Source organism: Corvus cornix, chromosome Z (assembly GCF_000738735.6).
Source record: "Corvus cornix cornix isolate S_Up_H32 chromosome Z, ASM73873v5, whole genome shotgun sequence".
In the NCBI taxonomy this organism is placed as follows: domain Eukaryota; kingdom Metazoa; phylum Chordata; class Aves; order Passeriformes; family Corvidae; genus Corvus; species Corvus cornix.
The window spans coordinates 43,495,337-43,515,299 of record NC_046357.1 but is presented as its reverse complement, the minus strand read 5'-3'; the positions used below and the strand labels follow the sequence as shown (position 1 = coordinate 43,515,299).

At 44.5% G+C, this 19,963-nt stretch overlaps 1 protein-coding gene across 1 annotated transcript; it reads right to left on the bottom strand.

The window, feature by feature from the left end:
- Positions 1 to 524: 524 nt before the first annotated feature.
- TMEM215 (transmembrane protein 215) lies at positions 525 to 8,368 on the bottom strand. Its single transcript, XM_010401340.3, has 2 exons — positions 7,314 to 8,368; positions 525 to 4,410 (listed from the first exon to the last, which is right to left on the bottom strand). Exon 1 carries the CDS (start codon positions 8,195 to 8,197, stop codon positions 7,475 to 7,477), a length of 723 nt encoding a protein of 240 aa, XP_010399642.3. The 5' UTR covers positions 8,198 to 8,368; the 3' UTR covers positions 525 to 4,410; positions 7,314 to 7,474.
- Between the last annotated feature and the right edge of the window lie 11,595 nt (positions 8,369 to 19,963).

Here is a 19,963-nt window from a genome sequence, read left to right as displayed (position 1 = left end):
TTTAAGATTAATTTCAGACATTTTGACAGATGTAGTCAATAACTACAGCCATATTTCAGATGCAGGAAAGCATTTACCAGCTGGTAAAGCTGAAGTATGATACCAGCACAGTGCTCATCTGTGAGATGCTTTAAATCCACAGAGATTCACATCCCAGATTTGGAGCTAGTCAGCTAATTCTAGCAAGCATTCTTTTCTAAAATGGTACTCTATACTAGAAGTATGTGATGTGTTCTTCCTTTTCTTGATGATTATACCCCTGCCAGAAAATGGGAAAGCAATTGCAATAACAGAGCGGAAGAAGTGAAGGTGGTATGTACTTTATAGATCACTTCATTTCTTCACTCAGTGGCCATTCATTTTCTACAGTCACGCAAGATAATACAGAGGATAGTAACACTCTATTCACGATGTGGTGATTTTATGGAAAGATTGTGCATTCTGATTATTGTTTATTGCAGTTCTATCTACCTGGCAGTGAGAATGCAGGCAGGAACATTAAAAAAATCACACAACACAAAAACTGACTTATGAAAGTCTTTTATTAGATTGATAAACCTTCACTATATTGTTTAAACTTGAATAATGAGGAACAGACTGAATAATCACAATATTTTAAAAAATCACAACAAGTAAAGCCAAAAATTCATTAATGTATTTCCAAGTGTAAAACTTCCTAGATTTTATTCACACCATGGGCATTGGAAAAAGACTGTGTTTTGCCACCAAAAAATTATTCTTTATCCCCTAGATTAGGTAGCAAACATATTTTAATTAGTTTGTTATTGGTGTGTGTGGGGGGAGGTCTCTGGTTCCAAGGCTCCTTTTTTTTTGTAAACAAAAAAGTTATCTGCTTCCTTGTACAGCTAATTAGTCAAATGAAATAAATTAATTTATTTAAATAAAAGTGAAGTGAAATCAGGTGTCCTTTGCAAACAATGCAGGGGCATAAAATGAGTGTTAAGCCTGACTGTGCTGTCAAAGGATGCAGCATCTCTTTAAGATCTATGTCAGATCAGTATGATATTTCCCCAGCTTGTAGAACATCTCTTCCACCCACTCAGACCCCTAAAAATTACTAATAGCCCTTCCATCTGAATTGACCTCAAAAGTAGAAATCTTTGGTTTTTTTAAGAGTGTCTTTCTGGGGCTGTCCTTTCAAACCTGTAAAAAGACAAGGCTATGCAAGATTGTTCTGATTATACTCCAGCTGAGTACCATCTGCTTTTCAGCTAATGAGCACTTCGTCTTCCTAATTCCTCTCCCAATTCTTCCCTACTTCAGTATAAAACGTTGTATTGTACTTTTTTCTAAAAATTCTAAATTGGAATTCAAAGATAAAATGCTTTGCAATAAAATATTCTCTCCAAATAAAATATGGGAAAATTGCCTTTCCTCCCAGTGTAAATTTTGGTTTAAATTTAAATGCACTTTCTGATGTAGAGACATAAAACGACCAGAGTTTTAAATGTGAAAGAGTGGGTGTTTAGAATTTGTTTGAGTGGCAATCCTAATGACTGAAACCTTCCTAAGAACACCGATGAGTCTACATGATATTATTTAATGTCCCATAGCACAGTAACCACAGTCCTCTGGTTCACACAGCAAAACAACCTCCCCCACCTTCTTTTTGTACATCACCTTTCCACTGCACTATGTCTTAAACACATATGCTATCCTTTTTGGAACTGAATTCCAAAGACTGGATTCAACAGTTTTCATAAAGCACTAAGTTTGACCTTCAAGGTCCACATGAAATGCTTCGTGTTACACCTTCGTGAAATCTGCCCTGGATTTCAACAGCAACAAAACAAGTATTTCCTACCAGTGAGCGCCAAATACGAAGCTAATGTGGGAGCATCCTTATGTTCATGACTGTGCACAATTGCTGATTACTGCTGCATTTCATACTAAAAAACAATGGTGGGAAAATAAGTGTTTTGGTGAGATCTAAAACCAGCTCCCTACTACAGGGTAATTTCTTTCCTGTAGTTCTTGTATCATGCCTTCGGGCAGGAAAACACTCTCTGTCTCTACCTGAGGAGCCATCTGGGTAAGCTACCTAAGATACAATGCACACATGGAACAGAGCACTAAACACACTGCCTTTGTGACCAGAATTTAACACAGTTAACCTGACAAAGTAATGAAATTGTGTGTGTGATGCCTTTTTGGTTTCTTTTGCTTTTATGACCTCTTCTGTTCTACTCTTACTAGAATATGTGAGTACAGAGCCAGATTTTCAAAGGGGTTAACCCTTTTTTCACTCCCTAAAGAGTGAAAAGGACACTTCAGGTTGAAAAAAATGCTAGAACTGAATCTTTCAGAATTGACTAAAGGTTCAGGGCTTTTATGAATGGTTTGAGGAAATGCTGAATGCAAAGCACTGGAAAAATTCTGATTTCAATTACCAGGATTTCCCGGTGGCCATACTGAAACACAGACCTGGCATGTCTTAACTCTGTTGGAAGAACTATGTGTTCTTAAAGAGCCACAACAGAGTTGTTCTTAGAAAAAGTTTTTTTCTCCTAAAGAACAGAAGAAATTTTAAATTGCACCAACAAGCTTGAGGCAGAAAAGCTGGGTAAGGTGTAGGAAAAACACCTCTGAGGAGATCTTAAATTAATATGTTGCTATGATTGTGCATTCTGTTTCCTGCCCTTGCAGACAAATGTACAGCATATATACACACACCCATTCAGGGTACATTTTGTAAGCAAAAACATTAAGCATAAGCACTTCTGTGTATCTGACACAAGGCTAATCCATGCAACTGTTCTGAACACAAAATACATAAAGATTTAAAAACTAATGAACACTGCATCTCCATATCTGGTAACGGTACAGAAGGTCTGAAATTCTACCACTGATAGGACTGCTAAATTAAAGGTAATGCTTGCCAATGAAAGCTTGCCAGGGTGCATGAAAAGTGACTTCTCAATCCACTCTCTGTGTTTTCCAGACATAAAAGAGCCCCTACCACCAGAGAAGTAACACACCCGCTGACAGCTCTCCCAGTAGGGATTGCATGTTCAGACTGGTTGCAGAATGGAAACGGGCTCAGCATGAGCTGCTTTGCAGCTGATGCCCCATGCTATGTGTCAAGAGAGCACCTCTAGCCTACATATTAGGAAACTCCTCCACAAGTTTTAATACAATTGATATTAGAAGCATAGATAGAAACCTTTCAGGACTCAAAAGTTTCCTATGCCATGGCTTTACTGGCAACATGCTGAGAGTCAAGGTCCCGTGTGCTGATTGTGCTCTGCAAGTAAATAGGTTAGTCTCTACATGGACATGAAAATCAGGCTGGAAATGCTCGGTGGCCTGACAGTCACCCACCTCTAACCCATCACAAAATTCCAAGCTTGTGCTGCAAGAACTGACAATATAATTGAATGTCTCAACATAACAGCTTAGATTGGATGGATGATGTAGGGTCAAATTCTACCACCCTGGCCAAAAGCAGGAGCTCAGTCTGCCAAGTCTGGTCTATAGCAGCAGAAATGGTGAGAGGGGGTCACAATAGCTGTTACTCCAGTAATTACAGCATAATAAATAGTTACTGGAGGCACAACTGCAGAGAGTTTGGATCAGAGGGGGAGGAACTGCCTCTGCAAGCATATGAATTTTTGCAGAACGCAGATCAAGAATACAATACCAGTCCTGAGGGACACATACTCTAAGCACACTCACCTCTCTCGCTTGTTCAGTTCCAGGCCAAAAGGACCAGCTATTATTTTGCACTCAGGAGGACAAAGTGCATGCTGATTAAAACTTCAAATTGTCTGTTAAAGATTTTACAGTGATCAGCTTGTACAACTGGAAAAATACTACTTGTGACAACAGAAGTTTAAACAAAGCTACACAAAATTGCCTTTTGTTGATCTGCATATCATATTGTCTCTTAAAAGAAGTTATACTACACTGTAGCACTATGATAAATGCTATTCCAAAAATAAAGTTTATATATCTTAGGAAACTTCTCTGAGTGTACAAATTACTGTTTTCCTTTGAATGCTTTATACACCATGTCATCCATACTTTAGGACCAAGCAATATGTGGTTCACAAGGCATTTATCCCCTAAGACTTTTATCCCCCAAACAGAGTTCCCCTACAACTTCATGTGTTATTTCGAAGAGAGCATTGAGGAGAGAAGTGGGACTTTGATCTGGCGGTTTTTTATAGCAAGAACAGAAAGAAGCTCTCATCTCTGGTCACAGTTTAGAATCACTCCCCAAGATGTGGTATCCTGAAGCCAAATTCTGACTAGAAGCTGCCTCTGAAAAGCAAAGTGATTATTCCTGCTTGCTCAGGTACTTGATCAGCACGGGTACCACAAGTTCTGGCGTCCACATGAGCTGAATGAAAATAAAGTCCAAGGTGCTCTCTGATCTGGGAATGTTATCTGCATAAAAAATTTGATAGTGCTGTCATGATGTCTGTGATCAAATATGCAATAGATTTCTACTGGCAAAACTGTAAAAAGTTCACTTTATTAAAAATAAACCAAACCAAAATCACAAAACCCCCCAACAACAAAAACAAACAAACAAAACCAAACCAAGCCCCCATAACACTTAACCCTCCCTAAAAACCAAAAAATTTAAAGCCCTTTCATTTTCAAATTAACAAATTCATGCTTTTAAAATGGCCAAGTTAATCCATTTCCATTTCATTCTCTGCTAAACTAGCAGGAGAGAATGGAAAAATAAAGAAAGAAGTTTCAGAGGCAGTATTAATTTATTTCTCTAATTTCAAATTCTCACACATTCAATAAACAAATTTAGTGGATTATGGTATATTAGCCTGGAAATATTGCTTAAAGTTGTATTTTATTATGAAATCTTACCTCAGCTGAATGCATGGAGGGATGACATTGCCTGTAAATATCACATTTTAAACACACATTTTTTTATACCTCTTTCTGTATTATGGGAAGTTTTCACGCCCATTAAACTTTGCTTTAATACAAGCATTCTCTTGTTTTTACACTGAGAATGGAATAAAGCACATGACTCAGATCTGCATGTCTGTATATCAAGTTACATATTTACTATTCCATTTGTCACTAGAGTTTGCTGTCTTGTCTTGAAAAAATCCATGTAACTTTTGACAGAGAACATCTAATCCTAGACAAAATGGAAAAACTTGACTGCTTCCTATATATATTTGCAGAACTGTACAAATCTAGGTTCCCAGCTGGCTGGTGCCTTGCTCTCTTATGCAAGGCAAGCGATTACTCACAACCCTGTCAAAGGCAGCAGGCAAGACCCAGTAGCCTGTTTTCGCACGGTGGGTCTGATTTTCAGGGATGCTGAGCACCCCCAGTGAGACCCTCACCTGCTTTTCTCAGAAACAGAAAGCAAAAGACCCTACTCCTCATCATGTTCATCAGCAGTATTTTAGCTGTTGGCTTCAGAGGTCATGAAATCAAACTTCCTAGTGCCAGTAAAGACTTGCTCTGTACATTGCAGAATAAGGTCCTGCAGTGACTAATCCTAAGCAGGAGGCAAGCTGCTGACAACAACTGAGTACTTTTATGTGGAAATTGAACCTGTCAGGGAGAGGGTCTGTTTTTGCAGAATTCCTCTGCTCATTGGATAAAACCGGTGCTGTGCAGAGTGCAGGTGTTAATTTATTACCACAGTACTGTTGCTGCATGCCTGAGCAGCAGAGCGGCCTGTAACCACCTATTCAGAGTCTTTGCCTGACTTAAACTAGCTAGTGTTTTCAGAATTTATCCTAATAGTATCCAGATGCCCCACCAAAGCCTGGCCAAAGTGTTAACATTTTATTTGGTCTGAAAGACACCAAGTTCTGCAATGTAAAAAATTTTCCTCCTTCTGGAGACCTCTTCAGAGACTGGTTGTCTGTTACGATTTGATGCAAGTTTCTCAGCAAACAAACAAACAAACACATACATACACACAAATATATGTATAAAATTTACATTCACTTTCCAAACAATTCAATGGGCATTGAAAGCCTCATTTGAGTACAAAATTCCTTTCAATTTTCTGCACAACATCTCAGGTTGCTATAAATGAAAGGCTGTTTTTTCTTATTTCCTACTCTGGTAACTCAGTACATTTCTCCAGTACAACTTATGGTTGACAAAAACCAGCTAAGTAGGAACAATTATTAAGACTTGCATCACACAAGAACTTTTTGGAGTTCTGGGAGTTTACTTAGAGGAACTGGGGCTTTGTGAGATGCTAGCAAATTATTCTATGCTTTAGCAACCATTACCCTAAGTCCTTAACACTTAGCGTAGCTGCTTAGCATGCCCATTGTGTTACACCACATCTCTGTTACCTACACCGTAGAGGTCAGGTAAGATGTTTATGCACAGCATGGAACATGCAATATAGTGTTGGACAGAATAGCCAGGATTTGTATTTCAGTATGTAAACTGCAGGCTCTGAATCTGAGTGGTTAATCCTCATTACTCACTTCACATTTTCTTGCTATGTATCCATAAGCTGTGACAAAAACATCTATCAGTCAGGTCCTCTGTTCCCTTCTCCCAGCAAAGCATGGCTTTGAGACCCCTGAGTGGACTGTCACCATGCATTCCCCATACAGAAACATCTGGCATTTTAGAAAAGGCACAAGAAAATGGCATTTTCAGAAGAGTCAGATCCCAATCTGAACATAACTCACAGAAGTCTATTCCTGAAGCGATTTTTGAGGTACTGAAACATATTTTAAAGACCTGAGTTCACTGACATCTGCTCCTAGTCTCTGCAAGAACTGTGTCATGTTAATGTTGCATTCTCCTTGTCAAGTATGCCTCTAAAACCCAAAAGTGTTAGAAACATTCCAGTGAACTCAAGACCAGTGGAAAATTAAGCTAACACCTTTATGTTCATGCTATTGATGATGGGTTAGTCTTTGAAAGCCTAATCTGGTTCTTTGAGCCCATCTGGTTCCAAGGAGTCTTTCAGAAGAGCCCATGGGGTTAGGATATCTATTCCTTGACACAAAGGAAAATAAAATCCTGCCAGGATGAAGGGAGAAAAATGACTTCTACATTCCCTAACATAGCCAGCTATTGGAGTTTATGCTGACATCTCTCAATCCCTCCCAAAAGGAAGTGACAGTACTTCAAACACTCCAGAGTTTCATTCAGCTCTTGATCTCAGCTGACAGCCACTGCTGCCCTCAGTGTGCCTACAGGCTTGGGTACGATAGGCAGCAGGAAAACAAAAGGGAGGAAAAGGGAGAAAATGAAATTAAAATGCAATTTCTTTTTTTCCAAAATGAAAAATTGAGTTCTTTAACCTTTAAACATGCTTGTTTACTTACAGAAAGTGTACTTCAGGCACAAGAGGTTTGAGTATCAGTCATATAACATGTTAAATTGAAATAGTATCGGGATTGTCCCATGCAGTCAGCTATATTATCCCCTATCAAGAAGTTGAAGTTGCAGTTTTCGTATACATATATATATATAAAGTATGCATCTTTCACACAATGGTCTCCTGGTCTGAGTTGACTCCAGTGGGGTTTATGTAACAACAGTACCTGTCATAAGGGCTGCTATCCTTGTAAGAGCAGACAATGATACTGTCTTTAGGAGCCACAAAAATGTTGTCTTCAATGTCAGGGCAAGGAGTGCTGTCCCTGCTGGGAGAAGAGCTCTTCTTCTCCAAGGCACTGTATGTGGAGCCATCTCCCACGAACACATTCTCTGGCATCTCTGGGTAACAGCTCTCCAGGTATTTCAGCATCTCCTCCTGCTCCACCTTTTTGGTGAGGCTCTTGCACTCTGCCGTGGCAGCGGCGGTGGTGCTGGTGGTGCAGATGAACACGGTGTCCTCTCCCCTCAGCCCTCTCCTGTCCTTGCGGTAAGCTTTCCTGGCCAGCTCGTCACAGCTTCCCTTGCCAGACTCCAGGTCCGAGGGGGTTCTTAGCAGCTCCATGACATCCCGGTCCTTGACTTCCTTACAGCACGGACGCATGTTCTCGGGACATTTGGTGCAGCCGTCGGTCTTTCTGGTGAGGGCAATGGCGGCGATACCCGGCAGGCAGATGGCCGGCCCGATGGCCAGCAGCGGGATATCTCCCAGGGTCTCTCCCTTGATGCCAGACACGGTGAACATGAAGCCGAACACCAGAAAGACGCTGACCAGAGCCACCACCAGCCCCGTCCGGGGGTTGATGTCATCGGGTCTCAGGGTCCGCGCCATCCAGCTGGTGCGCACGGGGACGCTTCCCTCCACCGGAGCGCCCCTCGGGGCAGAGGACAGACGCTCCCCGGCAAGCTTCCGAAGTTTCCCGGACAGTGAGGCGCGGAGGACCCCGACCGCCGGCACGGCTCGGTTTCCCTTCGGTGCAGCCGCAGACGGAGGGCGGGCCGGGGCCGGGAGCTGTCCTGCCTCCTGCCTCCTCCCTCGCTCCCTCCCTCCCTCGCTCGCTCCCTCGCTCCCGAGAGCCGGTCGGAGCGGATCCCCCGCTTGCAGCCCCGCCGCGCCCTCCCACGCTGGCAGCGGGCGCAGGGGGCTCAAACCCTGCCGGAGGCCGGGGGTAGAGAGACCGGGCGGCTTCCAGCAGCAGCGGCCGGGGAGGCAGCTGCCGCGAGGGTTCACCTGCCCGGCCTCCACCTCCTCGTCCTCGTCCTCGCCCGGCCCCACCGGAGCCCCGCACAGCCGTGAGTACGCGCACCGCCCGGCGCGGGATGCTGCGGGGCCGGCGCGGGGGCTCGGCGGGGTTGCCCCTACCTGATGGCCACCGCTGCTTGGCCGGCCGCTGCCGCCACCCCGGGCAGCCTCTCCCTCTGGGGCGAAGGGGAGCGGACCCCCGACGGGCGTCCTTCCTCGGGAAGCCGGGATGTACATCCTCCGCAAGGACCCTCGCACTTAAAGCCTCTTCTTCGGTGAGGACGGGGCTTGCGAAGTAAATCCTCTCCCGGACAGACGGCAGTCCTGCCTCAAGTCTTCTCCCGAGTTAGGCACAAGTGGAGAGCAAGGCTTCAGGAGATGCTGTGCTGCAGCTGGATTTCATCCTGAAGGTGGCCCTTAGGGATAAAGCCTCTCCTGATGTTATTCCCTGCCCAAGAGTGAACATAGATGTTGGGGTTCCCTTGGTATCCATGGCCTGCCGACTGTGATGGTGACGTTCTGTCCCTGTGATTTGATGCACTTCAGTGATGGTAATTTGAAGTAAGCACCACCAGCAGAATGAGTATAGAAAAGGATCTCAAATAGGTGGGAATGTGGAAAGGCAGCAGCATGTTCAGGCAGGTTGCCAGTGATACAAAGGACTGAATGCTTTCACTTGGGGCAGAGATACTGGGAGATAAAAAAGAGTGATACCAGAAAGCTTCCAAGAAAATTAAGGTAACAGAAAAGGACACTCTGAACTAACAATCGTGAAACCATGGCTTCTCTAAGTTCTCCCATTAACATGATTCATTTTCCTCATACTACAAACTTGGAGAGCTCAGAGAAGCCAATTTAGAAAGCACTCAAATGTTTCTCAAGTCATGAAAAGCATGGGTTTTATTTACCCTCCCTACAGTACAACATCAACAGAGTACCTCTGTGTTTGAGGTTTCCAACTTGCCTTGCAGAGAGCAAGTCCAAGAATATAATTTCATAAGTGGGAACAACTCTTGCCTTACAGGACACTTTCTTCATAAACGCGGTGTCAAGATATAGTGTTTACTGTTTAATTTGAAGGATGAGTAAATAGGAGTAGAAGTATACACTGGGGAGAGTTTTTAAGTCTGTGGCAATGGCTTGTGTTTGAGATTAAAAGTTTGTAATGGACCATGATCATTGTTTCAACTTGTCCTCCAGAAAACTGTCCAATACAATTCACACTGAACCTCTCACCTGTTGCAGAGTGGGCTGAAACAGGAATGTCCTGGACTCTGCTAGAAATACCTTTCTTGACTGAAAGACTTAAAAATCAAAACCTTCCAGCTAGCACAAGTTAACTTCTACTTTTGCCACTGCAGGATTTAGCAGTATGAGAAATGATGGTAGTGTCTCAGCCCCTATTTTCCAGAGTGAGAATTTGCTGTTTCTTTCCATCTGCTGTTATTCAGACACAGCTTTTATGTTCTCACAATGGAATGAATAATGCCTTTTTTTATCCATCAGCTAGATTCTGGATGAAAGAAAGTGATTAATCTTCAGCAAGCCTGTCCCACATAACTAAAATGTTGTAAAGTGTAAGTTATGAAGTTATGAGTATGTTGGTAAATAATGCCATGAAAGTCACTGTTCCTGCTCCCTGACCTTCCTTCACCTCCCCTAGTGCATTTGAATAGTCTTTCAAAAAATTGGAAATTGTTCTTTTGTTGAAAAACAAATGATGCCTGGGAAAAGCAATTACCTGAAGCTGTATTCATCAACAGTCCTTCAGAGATAGAAAAAGAACACAGAAATCTAAATATTAGTGGCATTAGTGGAGGGGAAAATTGCTGTAACAGCTGAAGTACATGTCAGAATATCTAACAGGAGTAAAAATGGCCCTTCAAATTTAAGCAACAGGCTTACTGAGATGGAAGAGGGAACATCTACTTCAGAACAGAAAGCTGTTAGTGGACAGAAAAACACAGAAAATGTCAGGACAAAGGTGGAACTAAATGTCTTCAATTTGTCCCTTTGTGAGTGATTTCAAGACAAGATTATGTGCTTCCAGTAGGAGGGGATAGAAAGGGAAAACAATCACCCAGTTCCAGGAAAGCATGCCACAATTGTTAAAATTGTCTTTCCAAGCTAGGAATCAAGAGATCAGCAAGTGCTACTTAACACAACTGAGCAACAATGCAAATGGTTGAAATTTCTATCCTGTTCGTAACTAGAGAAAAAAAAAAATTACTTCTTTGAGGTGAAGTATGTTTCTGTTCTGGTGCTGTACACAAAAATTAGGTACTCAACAGCTTTTTTACCTCAGTCTTCAATGGCAACCTCTCTTCCCCCTTCTTGAGTGGATGGACAGCAGGATGGGGACTGAAGGAAAAAAGTGCTCTCTACTGTAATAGGTCAGGTCTGTGATCACCTGAAGAACCTGAACGTGTCCATGGGATCTGATGAGATGCTCTGCTGGTTTTGTTTGGGATAGAGTTCATTTTCTTCACTGTGTCTGGTATGGGGCTATGTTAGTAATGTAGAGGTGCTTACACAGAGCCAAGGCCTTTTCTGCTTTCTGTGCTACTGCACTGGTGAGGAGGTTGGGGGTGCCTGGGAGGCTGGGAGGAGACACAGATGGGACAGGTGATCCCAACTGACCAAAGGGATATTCCAGACCATGTGACATCATGCTCAATATATAAAATGGGGGCAAGAAGGAGGAAAGGTGGGAAATTTGGGGTGATGATGTTTGCTTTCCCAAGTCACTGTTATAGCTGATAGGGCCCTGCTCTACTGGAGATGGCTGAACACCTGCCTGCCCATGGGAAGCGGTGAATCCATTCCTTGTTTTGCTTTCTTTGCGTGTGTGGATTTTAGTGTCCCTATTTAACTGTCTTTATCTCAACCTGTGACTTTTCTACCTTTTACCCTTCTGATTCTCTCTCCAATTCCAGTGGGGGGGGGGGGTGGGGGTGGGTGAGTGAGTGGCAGCTGGGGCTTGGCTGCTGGCTGGAGTTAAACTGTGACAGATGCATCCCAGAGTCCCAAGGGAATTAGTTCACATAGTTGCCAAGCCACTCTCCTGGTACTTGAAAAGTCCTGGCAGTCAGGTGGAGTCCCAGGTGACTGGAAGAGCAGAAATATTGGACCCATGTTTAAAAAAGGTAGGAAAGAGAGCTCTGGGAGCTACCGATCTCTCAGCCTCCCTGGACTAACCTTTCCTATCAAAAGCTATCCAGTGCTCTCTAAATTGTCTAGAGAAGGATGTGATGGGTGGACTGTTCAGTGGATAAGGAATTGGTTGAACATATCCAGAGGGTAGTGGTAAATGGCTCAATCTTCACATGTAGGTTGGTTATAGATGGTGTCCGTTAGGGATCTGCCTTGGGACAAATACTGTTTAATGTCTTTCTCAGTGATGGAGAACCACTGGCAGATTTGCAACCAACCTGCTTTGAGTGGTTTGAGTGTTGCTGTTGATGTACCTCAGGGATGGGATGCCATCCAGAGGGACCTGGACAAGCTCAAAAAAGTGGACCCATGAGAGTCTCATGAGGTTTAACAAGACCAAGAACAAGGTGCTGCACCTGGGTCAGGACACTCCCAGTACCAGCAAAGGTTGGGGATGAACAGATGGAGAGCAGCCCTGTGAGAAGGATTTGGGAGTGCTGGTGGGTGAGAGGCTGGACATGACCCAGCCATGAGCACCCACCCACAGCCCAGAAAGCCAAACGTGTCCTGGGCTGCATCCAAAGCAGCGTGGGCAGCAGGGGAGGGAGGGGATTCTGCCCCTCTGCTCTGCTCTGTTGAGACCCCACCTGGAACACTGCATCCAGCTGTGGGGTCCCAGCACAGGAAGGACATGGACCTGCTGGAGTGAGTCCAGAGGAGGCCACCAAGATGATTAGAGAGATGGAGCACCTTTCCTACAAGGAAAAGCTGAGAGAATTGTTGAACCTCATGAGATTCCTGTGGGCCCACTTCTCCATCTTGTCCACATCCCTCTGGATGACATCCTGTCCTTCAGGAGTGTCAACCACACCACTCACCTTGGTGTCATCTGCAAATCTGCAGAGGGTGCATGTGATCCCTTCATCTGTGTCATTAATGAGATAGTAAACAATGCTGGAGCCAATACGGACCCCTACGGGATATCCGGGATATCTGGGATACTGATGTCCATTGGGACTCTGAGCTGTTGACCACTACCCTCTGGATGCGACAGTCCAACCAACTCCTTATCCATCTAACAGTCCGCTCATCAAATCCATCTCTCTCCAATTTAAAGAGCAGGATGCTGTGAGGAACCATGTCAAAGGCTTTGCAGAAGATAAATGACATTCACAGCCCTTCCCTTGTCCACTGATGTAGTCACTCTATTCACTCTCTATTTCCAGTCACTGGGGATTTCTCCTGACTGCCATGGCTTTGCAAATATGGTGGAGCGTGATTTGGCAACTATATCAGCCAGTTCTCTCAGGACTTTCTGGGATGCATCTCAATGGATCCCATAGACATATATCCTCAGGTGATCATGAACATGATCTCTTAAGGAAGGAAGCACTTTTCTCACCCAGCCCCCACCTTGCTGTCCATCCACTCAAGAGGTGTGGGAGGAGAGACTGACAATGAAAAAAGTTGCTGAGTATATCAGCCTTCTCTCATCCGTTGTTACCCATTTTCTAGTAGTGTCATCAGAGGAGTATGTTTTCTTTGACCTTTCTTAATTACCATGGAGCAACCAAAACAGCTATTTGGATAAGCAGCTTTAGATGTACTACATTCTTTTTGGTTTTCTTATGTAGGTTTGAGGACAGAGATCAGAAAAAGATGGACCGAGCTGGATGTGGTGAAAAGAGTACCACTTGGATGACAGGTAATTTTTCCTGGTACTTCTTTCTTAAGCCCTTTCTTAAACACATCTGCTGTTTTGTAGATGTGATTGTCTGCTTCAATGGCTTTTTGCAAGAGCAAAGCCTTACTCTGAGCAGGCAGTGCTGCAAAATCCATGGACAAGTGTGTATGCCATATCTTTTAGTATCTTAAAGTTGAAAGATCAGGCAGAAGGAGTTTTGAATTAATACATTACAATGGACATCTGGCTTACCTATAGGATCTCAGCCGTACCATGCAAGGACTCCACAAGCCCTTAATAACATCACAGGTAAAATTAGACTAATTTTCACCTTCCAAGCTCTGTGGCAATGCTAAAACTTGATAGTGTTTCTGTGTATGGGATCATGTAAGTCCTATCTATAATTTGGATATGGAACATGGGACTTGTTTTGCTAGCAAGTTCTGTGTGGATTGGGATACTCAAGTTTCAAGCTTTTACACTAATGCACTTGTGCACATATTTGAGCCACCCCATTAGCTTGAGGACACAGTCAGTCATTCTGCTGTGGTCACTGGCAGGCACTTCAAACCTGCTCAAGAGCTGCTTCACAAAAGTCCTTCCTGTCTGCAGCAAGTAGTCCTTACTGAAAGTGGATGCTGAATGCGCAACATCCATCTCCAGGCCTTTTTGTACATTGTGTTTTCTTGGCAACACATACAAAAGGAAATACTTGACAATTTCTTTGTAATGTGCAACTATGTGCTGTGATCCTCATATACCTCATATACCTCAGTTAAGAGATTTTTTTTTTTTATTTGAAAATGCTTATTGTTTACCCAGCTTCACATACCATAATTATCTTATTTATATTTCTTAGCGGTTTTGTGTAGCCACTTCTGATGCCTCTTCCATGCCTCTGGACTGCTCTCAAAGCCCCAGGCATTTCTCTGTGTCTTCATGTCCTCAAGCACAAGAAGTTCACCTGAAGGAGGATTTTTGTACTCTGTTCACTCAAGCCCCTGGGTCTCGCTCTTTGTAGACAACCATTTGTGCTTCACTGCTGCTTGCTGGCCAATTGGCCAGATGTGGAAGGACTCTGCTGATGAGAGCATCTGATCAATAAACAAGGGGCAAAAGGGAAATAACAGATGCCTGAAGGGCTTGTGTTTTGTCACTGAGCCATCACACCAGGAGTGGGATTCAGAAACCCTGGTAGTGAGTCATGCATCCGTCTTGAGGTGACCTCGGGGACTTAGCAGGATTGCTGTGGAAGAGGTACAGGCTGCTGTATGAGTCATGGCATCAGGCAATAAATTAGCCGATATAATTCACTGGGAACTTTGTCTATCTGCATCGCTCTGCCTGATGTGCTCTTTCCCTTTGGGAAGCTTCTGATTAAATATACTTTATTTCTTCTATCGAAAATTGCTCACAAAAGATGCAATAAACTCAGGGGAGTCACCCACAAGTACTGTGTGTTATGCACAGTGGTGAATAATGGGTGGCTTGCTTTGTCCCAGAGAACATAGAAAACATTTCTTAAAGGGGGTCTCTAATTGAGTTGCTTGTCTGTGGAGAAAGAGGAAGGGAAAATAGGTCATCTTGACCTACCTCTGCAGAAGAAGCTAATAATTTTTGATATGCTGAAACACTTTTAAAGCAGTTTCAAGCATAATCATGTAGAAATGACCATGTATTAGCGTACTTGCAGTGACTAATTCTTTCTGTGAAGCTTGCTGGCATCCTTCCTGTCTGTTTAGGAAAATTTAGTACAAAACCAAGGGAACTGATCAAAAGGCTATGCATGTTCCTTGCAGGCTCTGGAAGACTGGAACTTCCCAAGCCAATTAAACTTGAATCAAATTTAAATGGGAATGGATATGATCAAAGTCTATAGCTCATTAAAACAATGCAAATATGTCTTTAAAAAAAAAAATCATCCTATGCAAAGAAGCAAAGAAATCTTTGTCATAACAGTCCTGATTTCCTGGCCCAGTGATTATGCCACATCTGCACCTTTTTGAAGATGTAGCAGCTAATCCTGGGAAACATTTCCAGGCATATGAATGACAAGAAAATAATCAGGAACAGGCAGCGCGGATTCACAAAAGAGGAAGTCATGCTTGATCAGCCTGATAGCCTACAGTGAAACGGCTGGCCTGGTAGATGAGGGGAGAGTTAGTACTGTCTACTTGGACTTCAGTAAGGCCTTTGACTCTGTCTCCTGTAAGATCCTCCTAGACAGGCAGTTGTATGGCTTGGGTGAGCAGATAGTGAGCTTGACTGAAAACTGTTCAAATTGGCAGATCCGAAAGCTGATGATTAGTGGCACAACATCTACTTGGATGCCAGTGACTAGCAGTGTACCCCAGGGGTCAATACTGTGTCTTTCAACAATCTTCATTAGTGATCTGGATGATGAGGCAGAATGCACAATCAGGAATTTTCAGAGAACATAAAACTAGGAGGAGCAGCTGATATCAAAGGGTCATGTTGCCATCCACAGGGACGTCAACAGCCTTGAGACATGGGCTGACAGGAACCTAATGAAATTCAGCAAGGGGAAATGCCAAATACTGCACATGCAGAGGGAAAAAAAATATATATGCTAGGTACTGCCCACCTGGAAAGCAGCTTGATAGAATAGGACCCAGGGACTTGGTGGGCACCAAGTTGAACATAAGCCAGCAGTGGGCCTTTGTAGCAAAGAAGGTGAATGATGTTCTGGGCTGCATTAGGAGGAGTATTGCCTGCCAGCTGGGAGGTGATCCTGCTCCTTTACTCAGAGCTTGTGAGGATATCCCTAGAGTACTTTGTCCAGTTCTGTGCTCCTCGTTACAGTAGAGCCATGAACATATTGCAGAGAATCCATTCTTCAATGGACCCTTCAAGGGAAGGGTCATTAAGACATCTCAGGGACTGGAGCACCTCTGCTATGAGGAAAGGCTGAGGGAGCTGGACCTGTTCAGCCTGACGAGGAGAAGGCTCAGAGGGATCTCATCAAAGTCTGTGAGTGTGTGCAGGCAGGTCACAAAGAGGACAGAGCAGAGCTCCTTCCAGTGGTGCCCAGTGACAGGACCAGAGGCAGTGGGCACCAACTGAAACATGGGAGGTTCCCTCTGAAGTTCAGGATACACTTTTTCATTGTGAGGATGACCAAACATTAGGGCAGATTGCCCAGAGAGGTAGTGCAGTCTCCATCCTTGGAAATACTCAAAAGTCATCTGGACACAGTCCTGGGCAACCTGCTGTAGATGACCCTGCTTGATTAGAGGTTTGTTCCAAAATGCACCATTCTGTGATTCTTTTATGGCAGATAAAATGATGGATGAATGTGAACATGTGTGCATGCACAGGCTGAGAAGTCTCTCATCACTGTGTGCAGGGCACTGGAGAGAGGTAGGCAAAGCATTTTTTACTGGAGATGGGGATGCAAGCAACTGTCTTTGAAGGGGGTGAAATCTGCATGGTACACCAGGAATTCTCTAGGGGAAAGTGTGCAATGGGGCACAAGGTGTGCACACAAGTCACAGGGCATCTGTGTTTTTGAATAACATGAAATCTGCTTTTTTTTGGGAAGCAGCCTGTCCAATACCTGTCAAGTGGTGATGGCTTCCCTCCACCATCTGCTCCAGCAGATCATCAGCCATCACATGGCTGGAGGCACCAGGAGTGGCTTGCTGCAGTCCCATGGTAGCTCCTCACTCTCATACATTTCCTCGGCAGCCCCCCTTCTTGCTGCCTGTGGGAAATACCTGCTACTTCACCCTCTGACACCTCACAAGCCGAGTATCTGAGAGCAGGTTTCTCAACCACTGCCCTCCAGCAGCTGTGGGGCCACAGACACTCCTCAGGGGACAGCTCACCTCAGCCCAGCTAGTTGCTGCTGGTGGCCGCTGTGAAGATCTTCAGGGCCTCTCTAAAGATCCAGGGGAGAGTGGTGAGCTATGAGATAGGTATTTGTCAGCTCTGCTGTCCCAGTGATCGATACCTAGCAATAAGAGCAGCTGGGGATCAGACCAAAGCATGTACACACTGAAATTTCCTTTTTTTTATTTGGCTTTTGGGTGCACCAGAGACTGAGGTCACGGAGTGATGGAAGCCTGTCCAGGCTTCCTTCCAACACTGAAAATGCTGCTGAAGACTGCGTTCAGAGGAAACACTGTTTGAGTTTGTACCCACAGGTACCCTCCATGAGGGGTTGTGGGGAAGAATATGCAGACATGGTTGTTAGGAAGATCTTGCTCTTTTCCTCCATGGATGGTGAAATGAATGGGTAGGAAGCGGTAGTAGCGGTAAGGCCTCTGTGATGGAATGGGGAAAAATCAGATGTTCTGTTGTCCAAAGAAAAATTCATGTACACCACCATGGTCCTTGCATGCCACCACTGTCTAAAAATTAAGAACTGATTTGTACAGACATCACTCATAGGAGTGGCTAAATGTGTACTTGATTAACCTTAGTGCCCTGCCAACTAATTGGGCAGCTTATGGGGATGGCTTCACAGATGGTAATATTTCCTTTCTATGGACTTGTTCCCTTTTCCCATAGGCGGCACCCATAAGTATCCATTATCTAACTAAGCCATTGCAGATGGTGAGATGACAACAACCATGAGTCAGTCATGGTACTGTACTGTGTCAGGGAGCAGTACTTAAAGGAAGGGTTGTGTGTTCACTGTGCCAGGATCTCAGCTCTGTGAATGCGTTAGGTATAGACCAGATCCTGGTGTTTCCTACATGAGGAAGTGTGTAACCCCAAAGGGCAAAGGATGTGATGGGGGAGGACTTTGCCAGCATTACACACCTTTCAGTGCAGTAAGGTGTTCTTGTGTTTCAAAGGCATTTGATGCAGAGGTGTAATAAAGTTTTTATTGCTGTACGCTTGGAGTGCTTGCAATGCTTAGAGTTGGTAAAAAACTTGCATGCTGATATCAGGGGATATCAAATGGCTTCTGATTGCAAGCGTGGGTGTAAATACTGCCTTTCACTCCCTTTCTGTAGAACAGACCTGTCTCTCTAAAGAAACGGGGAAAGATGCTGTAAAAATAGCTACATATGTTGCAGAGGAGGAGCAGAGCACGTGAAGGTCTCCAGCCATCCCACAGGAATGAGGGGTTGGTGCAAACCAAGCTTTGAGCACAGGCTCAGACCTGTTCCTCTACCACCCTCATTTCCCCTGCACTGTACCTGGAGCAGAGACAGCGCAGGCCACTTGGGGCAGCTTCATTTGAGCAGGGATGTTCCTTTCCACATCCCAGAGATACTGGGTTTAGAGGATCTCAGCGAATACTTACCCAATGTGTTTACTATTGCTGGCGCTTCACAGGCCATCATTCCCTGGTTGAGGCTCCATCTCTACATCCAGCATCAGGCATCAGGTGCCCTATGTCCTCTGTCAAGGGATCTCCAGCCTACAAAGAAGGCCATGTGGCAGGTTCCTTTATTGCTCTGCAGGTTGCTGTGAAATACTGTCCAAAGCGTGTGCAAAAGAGTTTAAATCACCTCCACCAAAGAACACATTTTCCACTGGTATTGTGGTAGGGAAGACATGGTAGTAGAAATTTTGCAACTTTTTGCTTTTTGCTCCTTCCTGCAAAATGCAAGTGGTTCCTCAGACTCTGACAGCATTTTGGGTCACCGTGGTGTGTGGGCACTGTCTCTTTAGCTGGCCTACTCCTGGAAGCCCTGTTACAGCAGGACAGCTGTCAGAGGTCTAGCCCCAAGACCTGCAGGTGAAGACACTGCTAAAGGAGAAGCCAGCGTGCTTCCTGCTTCCCTGACTGCTGCACCACAAGCAGATGGGCACAACCTGTGCAGTGTCACCCTGACACAGGATAAAGACCTTTGGGTGCACGTCCTTGGGGCTTCCAGTTGATTCCAAATGCCCTCCTCCCAAGACTCATTTTCATTTTCCATCCAGGAAGCAATGTTCAGCTCAAGCAATAGAATATGGGCATCAGAGACTCCTCCTCTAGACAGACAGCTTATCCCAGACACAGTCACCTAGCTTGGACACCCCGTCAAGCCACCTCCCTATGGAAAGTGAGCACAGGCCAACCCGGAATCCTCCTCTGCTGCTGTCATGGTCTCTGAAAAGGAGCAACCAGCCATTGGTGTGTTTTGAATTGTACCTTGTGCTTTGACAGGAAGCTGCAATGTGGCAGGATGAGTAATTAATTAGCCTCATGCTGCCACAAGCATTTCCAGTCCCAGCTGACAACAGACTAATTAAGAACCTCCCTGTGGCATCTATTTTAGATAACCATTTACTTTGATACAATTTAACAAGGGCTTTTCTAATGGTTTATTTCACAGGCAACTCATTAGATTAATTTGTGTGGCAAACAGCAGAAACTTGAATAGACATTTTGAGTTCCCAGCTGTGGCAGCTGGTGTGGGGTCAGTAGCTCTGACCGAGGAAGCTGTGACCGGTCTGGAGAGATGGTCCCAAAAGAGATTGTCTTCCCGGGGTCCGGTGTCTTCCCTCAGCTGCTGGCTAGGAGGGCCCATGCAGAAGCTGTCAGCTCTTTAGTG